Raw genomic sequence first — 8,362 nt, 5'->3', positions numbered from 1 at the left:
AGGGGTGGGGGTAGAGTTCGTGACATCATGCCCCAGCAGTAATGCACGTGTGTTGGTGGAGGGAAAAAAAAGACGTAGGTTATTTTGACATTCACTCCATTTGTAAAATAACAAATACCTGCCCCACTTCGGGCACTTTCACTCTGGGGAAGTCAGTAAAATCAAAGTCCAGGCTGAGGTAGTCGTCAGAAAGAATTAATAGAGACACTCCAGACCATGAACAATCAGTGATGTCGTTTTATTAGTGATCTCCAGGTTAGTGAGCTGAGAATTTCTTTGGTTTGTTATCTGGAATCAGTGGTTAACATTTTTTTTCTGAAGCGTGAGATTAAGATCAGAGGATCTGAGCCAGAGGTTAGAGGTCAGTGACGTGCTCCATGGTTTTTCGGATTATTTATTCTTCTCGTTGAATAAAAATTCATGCAAGAGACTTTGGAGGCTGTTGGGAGGAGGAGAATCTTGTTGGAGTACTGAGGTAACTGCTGATCGTGGCAGTTTCCAGTCGATTGTTGTTGAGAGAGAGAGAATGCTGAAGTTTGCCAACGGAATGAAGACTGTGGTGAGGGGGTTGACATCTTCTGCTGGGAGAAATGCCACCCCCAAGGTCGCTCCACTGCAGGAGGCTGCCATGGACGAGATGTGCATTCTCGTGGATGGCTTTGACAAACCCCTGGGGAATGCTTCGAAGAGACACTGCCATAGGATCAGCGATGGTGGGATACCACTTCATCGAGCCTTCAGTGTCTTCCTGTTCGATGGACAAGGGAATCTCCTGCTGCAGAAACGTTCGGCTTCGAAGGTAATGGGGATTCTTCATCTATGTTTTTTAACGTGTATAAGCTGATGTGGATTTTATTCAATGATGAAGGTTTAATCAATGCACCAGGTGATGCTTCAGGAATATCTACGAGTCTGAAAAATTCTATGAGATTTTATTTATAACACGACGCCATTTTTTTGCGATTTTTTGAGATTTTTGTTACAGAAAATGTGAAACAATTTTTAATTCTATTTTGGGTGACGCAAATTTCAGAGTCAAAGATGTGACTGGATTTTTTTCTCTATTGATAACATCTCCGAGAAACATTTCTTTCATTGAGACGAAAGATCAACTCGTTTTGTATTCTATTGAGCGCAGACTCTTTAAATAGTGCGCTAGTGAATTCGTGAAACCATTTTCTTCGTATTTATAGCGACTGGTGTGGCTACACGGTTGAAAAAATTTTAAATTTCACTGGAGCTACAGTGAGTTGTCCTGTTCACTGGAATTTTCAATATAAAAATTATTACTCAGCTCTGAATTAGACGGCATTCACAATTAATTAATTTAAGAATACCTTGACTTAATTTTTTTTGTTTCCATTAATTATCGTGAAACTATTTGAATAAAAATCTGTGTCTATTTATGTATTCGAGAAACAGCAATTGAAAAAATTCTGTGCAACTGTTGCAGTTAATTAATCAGTTATTCAAGAATATATTAACCTCATTTTTTTTTTAATTTCATTAATCATCGTGGAACAATTGGAATAAAAAATTATGGTCTCCATTTATTTCTTCGATAGATTGCAATGAAAAGAATTCTGAGAAACTGACATTTCATAACAATTTATGATCCTGGAAGAACAAAGCAAAGTGTGAAGTTTGCACAAATCATTATAATTAATTAAACTGAGGACACAGTTACATAAAACCGATTTCTCCAAATATTCCAGATAACTTTCCCCAGTTACTATACAAATACCTGCTGCAGTCATCCATTAACAGACGTACCTGGAGAATCGGAGGAGAAAGATGCCCTGGGCATCAGGAGAGCCGCCAGACGAAGATTAGCATACGAACTTGGAATTCCGATGAACGAAATTCAACCTGAGGATTTTTTCTACGTCACGAGGATTCACTACCAGGCGATGGGGCCTGACGATGTCTGGGGAGAGCACGAAATCGATTACGTGCTGTTCTGGAAGAAGGATAAGGTCACGTTGAATCCTAATCCAGATGAAATCAGCGAGATCAAGTGGATCTCCAAGGATAAAATCGAGGAATTCGTGGAGAATTGTAAATCACCCTTGACTCCGTGGTTTCAATTAATTTTGAAACACAAATTACCTCTGTGGTGGGACAATTTGGAGTGCTTGGAGAGGGTACAGGATCACCAGAATATTCAGCGATTTGTTTAGTTTATTTCAGAAGGAATAAAAGGAATTGTTGAGTTGTTGACGATGAAATGTCGCCGATTTTACGTCGTGGGACGAAACTTTCAGCTTTGATCATCCTCTGGAGGAAAGAGGAAATAATTGTTTTTATTTATAAATTATTTGACAGTTCGTTTCGATTTTTAGTGGATTGATACGAGGATTCGACTGTAATGTTGGAAAAGTTTAACGACGTGAACATTTTGCAGTAAAAGTGAAGGCAGCGACGGTAAATTCGATTTGGAATTTCACCAGGAACATGAATTTTCAGTGGATCTGTCAACAGATCAAAATTTTTTACCCAGATGCACTGAATGTCAGTCAAAACGTTACAAAAGTGCCAGAGATCGTGAGGGTAAAATGGAAACTTTTGAAGTTATGATTTAAAAAATATATAATTCAGGAAAATAATTCTATGAAAATAAAAAAATCAAAAGTGTCCATTTTTCCAAGAGTACTCACTAGTTGCGATTGGCCTGAACATACCTAATTTTTTGGGAACTCCAAAGACTGAAGAATTCGTCCCTACCAAAGTCAAAAATTCCAGAAAACCAAATCGTTCTATTTTCAAAGTTTTCAGGGCATTACCATTGTAAAAATTTGGGTTTTTTAATAAACATTTTTCCATGTAAAATGCGTGTCTCACTGAATGCCCCACGTCACGTGTTTAAAATTCCCGCCAATTATTCTGGGAAGAACCAGTCCAAAATTCATAACTGTACAAGATATTATAAAGTTATTGAATTATAAAAAAATAATCATAATTCAGAAAAAAATTTCCTATGAGAGAAAAAGAAAAAAAAACTAAAATCAATCTCTCTAACTAATTAAGTAATGATTAAAAATCTAAATCAGTTGGCTTCGAGCCAAAGATTTGGGTTAATTAGTAAAGATTTTTCCACCCTAAAACGTGTCTGTCTCTCATTGAATGTCCCTCCTTCCCAAATAAGTGCTGAACTCATAAAGAAAGAAAATCCCCAAACCTAGGGAATTTCGTTTTAAGCCAGTAGCTCCCCTGCAGCCGGCTTTTGACGTGTCCTAGCCTAGCTGGAGGCGGCTGGATGGTGTTCGGGTGGTGGTGGTGTAATTCAGTGCTCAGTCGTGCGTTTTTCAAGATAAAAATTACCTACGTGTCCCATCCACAAGAATACATCATCATAAATGATCAAGTATTCACGAATACCCAGCAAATGATCGTCAAGAATCATCAAAACGTCGAGTAGACCAGTTATTATTGTTTGATTAAGTTCCTTCGGTGAATTTGTTGTACCAGAATGCAGGGAAAAACCTCTGCTCAGGGGAGTCAGGGTGCCAAGAAGGTCATGTTTCCTGATAAAAAAACACCAGCTAAGCAGATGAAGTCATCGACGTTGACAAATGCCGCTGGATTGAGTTCATTAATTACTTTTACGATATTGTTGCTGGCTTGGATATCAGGATTTGCATCGCGTTTATTCGCAGTCATACGGTTTGAGAGTATCATCCACGAGTTTGATCCATGGTAAGTTCCATGATTACTACTGACGAGATCAAACACAGGGAAACAAAATTTTGTTTGCCAAATATATTTATTTGTCCCCAGCGAATCTTTGAAATCATAACGCGACAAAAATTTTCACTTAAAAAATTACGACAAAGAACAGGATAGCATTACACATTTATTCAATAATATTTGGATATTAAAATGTGGAGCTCTACATAATAAACAATTATGTGCTAATCGTGTTCAATCGAAACATGAATATTCAGGCCGATTTGTGTTGAATTATGAAGTAATTCAAGGTTACAGAAATTATTTATGTGGATTACTCAGAATTCTATCGATTTTTCTGGTAGAATTGGGCCAAAATATCTAGTTTACTATCTACAGCCACAATTTGAGCCTTTTTTCGGTGTTAATGTCTGCCCAGTTGTTTTTTACTCCTTCCCACCCTATCATAAACTGCAATCCATTTTCACTGATGTAAAAATGCGACTAGGGGTTGTACTCATCGTCAGTATTTTCGTCACCCCCTTTGCTTCCTCTTCCACATCCCAAAAATTTTTTCTCATTTTTTATTTTCCCCAAAACACAACATTAACACAACATTAACAATTCAGCAAACTTCAAACGTATGTTATCCTCCTCCAAACGAATTAAGATCAATTTAAATAAACAAAAAATGAATCAGTATCATTGCTCAGAGTCAATGTACTATCGTAATCAATCGCAATAAATCAATATGACTTTGAATTTAATACAATGGATATTAATTCCACGAGTTAATTAAAGCGACCACATGTAGACTCATTAATCCTCTTCAATTATTCCTTTTTTTTTCAATTTTTCAGGTTCAATTACAGAGCAACTGCCTACATGGTTCAGCATGGCTTCTACAATTTCCTCAACTGGTTCGACGAACGTGCCTGGTATCCCCTAGGAAGAATCGTCGGTGGCACAGTGTATCCAGGTCTCATGATAACATCAGGATCGATTCACTACATTTTACATTCACTTAACATTCCAGTCCACATAAGGGACATCTGTGTCTTTCTGGCGCCAATATTCAGTGGCCTCACAGCGATATCAACGTACCTCCTCACCAAGGAATTGTGGAGTGCTGGAGCTGGACTTTTTGCCGCCTGTTTCATAGCCATTGTACCCGGATACATCTCACGCTCAGTCGCTGGTAGCTACGACAACGAGGGAATAGCCATATTTGCACTCCAATTTACGTACTACCTTTGGGTCAAGTCCGTTAAAACTGGCTCCATATTCTGGGCTGCTATGACTGCTCTGTCGTACTTCTACATGGTATCCGCCTGGGGAGGATATGTCTTCATCATAAATCTCATTCCATTCCACGTTTTCATACTTCTCATTATGAATAGATACAGCAACAGATTATTCGTTAGCTACACAACTTTTTATATTCTGGGGTTACTGTTGAGCATGCAGATACCCTTCGTTGGGTTTCAGCCGATTAGAACATCAGAACATATGGCTGCTGGTGGGGTATTTGGATTGCTGATATTTATTGCTGCACTGAGGTGAGTTTAAAATTTTTTTATGGCTTCTGTTGGGTTTTGTTTTGCTGGGGGATTGTCATTTATGTACCTGGGATTTTCTTTTCTTGAAAAAATTTATTCAAAATTATATTTCCATTTTTCAATTTTATCATTCGTGAAAAATGTGTCCCAAAACTGCAGTATTATCACTAAAAAATTGAATTAGATGATTGCATAATTTTTTTATTGTAAAATTTCTCTCTCCAGATACCTTCGAACAGTCCTCACAAAATCCGAGATGAAGTACTTCGGTGGAATAGTAGCAGCGACAGCGGTGGGCCTGTTGATCGCCCTGATAGCCCTCACTTATGCCGGAGTGGTAGCCCCATGGAGCGGTCGTTTCTACAGTCTCTGGGACACTGGTTACGCAAAAATTCACATTCCCATAATTGCATCAGTCTCCGAGCATCAGCCAACCACCTGGTTCAGCTTCTTCTTCGATCTTCACATCCTAGTGACAACCTTCCCCGTGGGTCTCTGGTACTGCATTAAACGAATAAACGACGAGCGTGTCTTCATAATTCTCTACGCACTGAGTGCAGTCTACTTCGCTGGTGTTATGGTGCGTCTGATGCTGACACTGACACCAGTTGTTTGCATGCTCTCTGGTGTTGCCTTCAGCGGTCTCCTTGAGCTCTACCTCAAGGAGGAGGACCGTGAGAATAGCGATAGAGATGGGGGTGATAGTAGTGAGGAGGGCAGCGAAGCAGAACGCGAGAGGAGTCCAGGAAGGGGACTCTATGATAAAGCTGGAAAATTGAGGCGTATGAAGCACGAGAGACCGAGGGGTAACGGTGATGGACTTGGTGCTAATCTTAGGAATGGAATTGTCATTGGAATTCTAATGCTCTTGATGATGTTCACTGTTCACTGCACCTGGGTCACCAGCAATGCTTACTCCAGTCCTTCAATTGTCCTGGCGTCCTACAGCAACGACGGTAGCAGGAGCATTCTGGATGACTTCAGGGAGGCGTATTACTGGCTCGCTCAGAACACCCCCAGTGACGCCAGGGTCATGAGCTGGTGGGATTATGGATATCAAATAGCTGGAATGGCTAATCGAACAACTCTGGTGGACAACAACACCTGGAATAATTCTCACATCGCATTAGTTGGAAAGGCCATGAGCTCCACTGAGGACAAAGCATATGACATAATGACGTCATTGGATGTTGATTATGTTCTCGTTATCTTTGGGGGTATGATCGGCTACTCGGGTGATGACATCAACAAATTCTTGTGGATGGTGAGAATTGCTGAGGGAGAACATCCACAGGACATTCGGGAGAGTGACTACTTCACGGAGAGGGGCGAGTTCAGGGTTGATTCTCAGGGATCACCAACTTTACTCAATTCTCTCATGTATAAACTGAGTTATTATCGGTTTGGACAAGTCGTTATGGATTATAGATCACCGGCTGGGTTTGATCGTACTAGGAATGCTGAGATAGGAAATAAAAATTTCAAACTTACGTACCTGGAAGAGGCCTACACAACTGAACACTGGCTGGTTAGGATTTATAGGTGAGTTTAATCAGTTGAATAATTTGTGGTTTCTATTTCACGCATAATTTTAAAAAATTACATGATAATTTGGAGATTATGTGCGTTACCGAGAGTCGATAATGCAAGAAACGATGAATTCTTTAAATTTTCTATTCAATTTCCTGCATAATTGATTAGTTCAGGAATTTATTATGACTGTTAGGCACCTCCTAGACCACCGGAGATTTATTAAATATTTTTTTAATTGACTCAATCAAGTAATTAATGTGAAATATCGATGTGTTGCAGGGTAAAGAAACCTGACGAATTCAATCGGCCTAGAATTCCAATATCCGATCGGACGATTGCTCGTCCGACAAGCAGTTATCACAGTAAAAAGGTTTGTATCCGAGTCTGAAATACAATGAGCCAAAGGAGACATTTTCTTTTATTGTCTCTTTCGTATCGTTTCCCTTATTTTAATTCTAACGCGACAGAGTTGAATACAAACGTTGTTAATAGTTTTGGGGGGCACGCAACTGATTGTTTCAGACTGCCAGACGCAAGAAGGGCTTCATCAAGGGTAAGCCGTCAGTCGTTAAGGGACAGAAGCCACAGAGAAAATCACCATAAACATGTAAATACAACGTAATAACGCCTGATTATTTCGAGAGAAAATCAATGGAATTATTCAACGATTGAAATTTAATTGATAATAGTCAGTAATGAATGAGAGACGTGAAGTGTTTTTTGTAATACAAATGGAACCACCGTCCCCTGGTAAACGAATAATCGAAGAGGAAGAGAATGAATATGTGAAAATTTTTGATGAGAAACTGTTTGATCAGTGGATTTGTGTATTTTTTTTTCTGGATCCACGTGCTCCACTGTATTGTACGAGAATTAATGATGGAGTTGAACTAGTTATGTACCATTTTGTAATTTAAATGACGTTCATTTCGACACCATCACTCTATGAATAATTTTCTCATTGTATGACATCTACACAAAAGAAAACACCATAATACATTTATCATTGTTTTTTCTTGTTCGAAATATTCAAACTTTTGTGTGACAGATTGAAAATAACAAAATGTAACTTGTTCACACACATTTGTTGTTTAGGAGCATTGTTAAAAGATAAATATTCACAGTAAATGGAGAATTGTTGTGTCAGTCTATCATTTTTTTACCCTTTTCTCGATCTCGGTGGAAAATAAGGGGAAACCGAATGCCATGACATTTGTCAATGGTGACTTTTGTGTGCCACGTGGGGAATACACACAGTACCCACCGCCGAGCACGACATTCCGAGTTACTTGTCCGCCACCCTCGATAATAAATTAAAGGGGGGAGTAATCACAATTTTGATTTGATTCTATTGATGATTAGGGTATGTACAAACGCGCAAACCTTTACATTCGTAAATTACAAACAATTCCCTTCAAAACTAGCGACAGTTCAATTTGAAGAGTTGGGCAAAATTGGAATGATGATTATTAATTATGCTCGGGGATGCAAGGAAAAATTGGTGAGTTTTTTCGTTTGCAACCCCTCGCCGGCTAAGTACGTTGGGGTATAATAAATTCAACTTCTTGGGATAGTAATAATAATCAATATAAATGGAAAACAGG

The 8,362-nt window shown here is 39.0% G+C and overlaps 2 protein-coding genes across 3 annotated transcripts; both read left to right on the top strand.

Moving 5' to 3' along the window:
- Nucleotides 1-67: 67 nt before the first annotated feature.
- Nucleotides 68-2,829, top strand: LOC135167993 (isopentenyl-diphosphate Delta-isomerase 1). The gene is made up of 2 exons (XM_064131795.1): nt 68-799; nt 1,716-2,829. The coding sequence occupies exons 1-2, from the start codon at nt 527-529 to the stop codon at nt 2,178-2,180; spliced, it is 738 nt and encodes a 245-aa protein (XP_063987865.1). The 5' UTR covers nt 68-526; the 3' UTR covers nt 2,181-2,829.
- Nucleotides 2,830-3,234: 405 nt separating this feature from the next.
- On the top strand, nt 3,235-7,893 carry LOC135167986 (dolichyl-diphosphooligosaccharide--protein glycosyltransferase subunit STT3B). Of its 2 annotated transcripts, none has more exons than XM_064131772.1 (5): nt 3,235-3,696; nt 4,527-5,225; nt 5,451-6,767; nt 7,038-7,128; nt 7,251-7,893. In XM_064131772.1, exons 1-5 carry the CDS (start codon nt 3,470-3,472, stop codon nt 7,269-7,271), a joined length of 2,355 nt encoding a protein of 784 aa, XP_063987842.1. In that variant the 5' UTR covers nt 3,235-3,469; the 3' UTR covers nt 7,272-7,893. The 2 variants fall into 2 exon arrangements, with proteins under 2 accessions (XP_063987842.1, XP_063987841.1); XM_064131771.1 differs by having other exon boundaries at nt 3,236-3,696; nt 7,281-7,893.
- Nucleotides 7,894-8,362: the final 469 nt, after the last annotated feature.

This window comes from Diachasmimorpha longicaudata, chromosome 12 (genome assembly GCF_034640455.1).
Source record: "Diachasmimorpha longicaudata isolate KC_UGA_2023 chromosome 12, iyDiaLong2, whole genome shotgun sequence".
NCBI lineage: Eukaryota > Metazoa > Arthropoda > Insecta > Hymenoptera > Braconidae > Diachasmimorpha > Diachasmimorpha longicaudata.
Note: the sequence above shows the minus strand (reverse complement) of the source record. Positions and strands in the feature narration are given on the sequence as shown.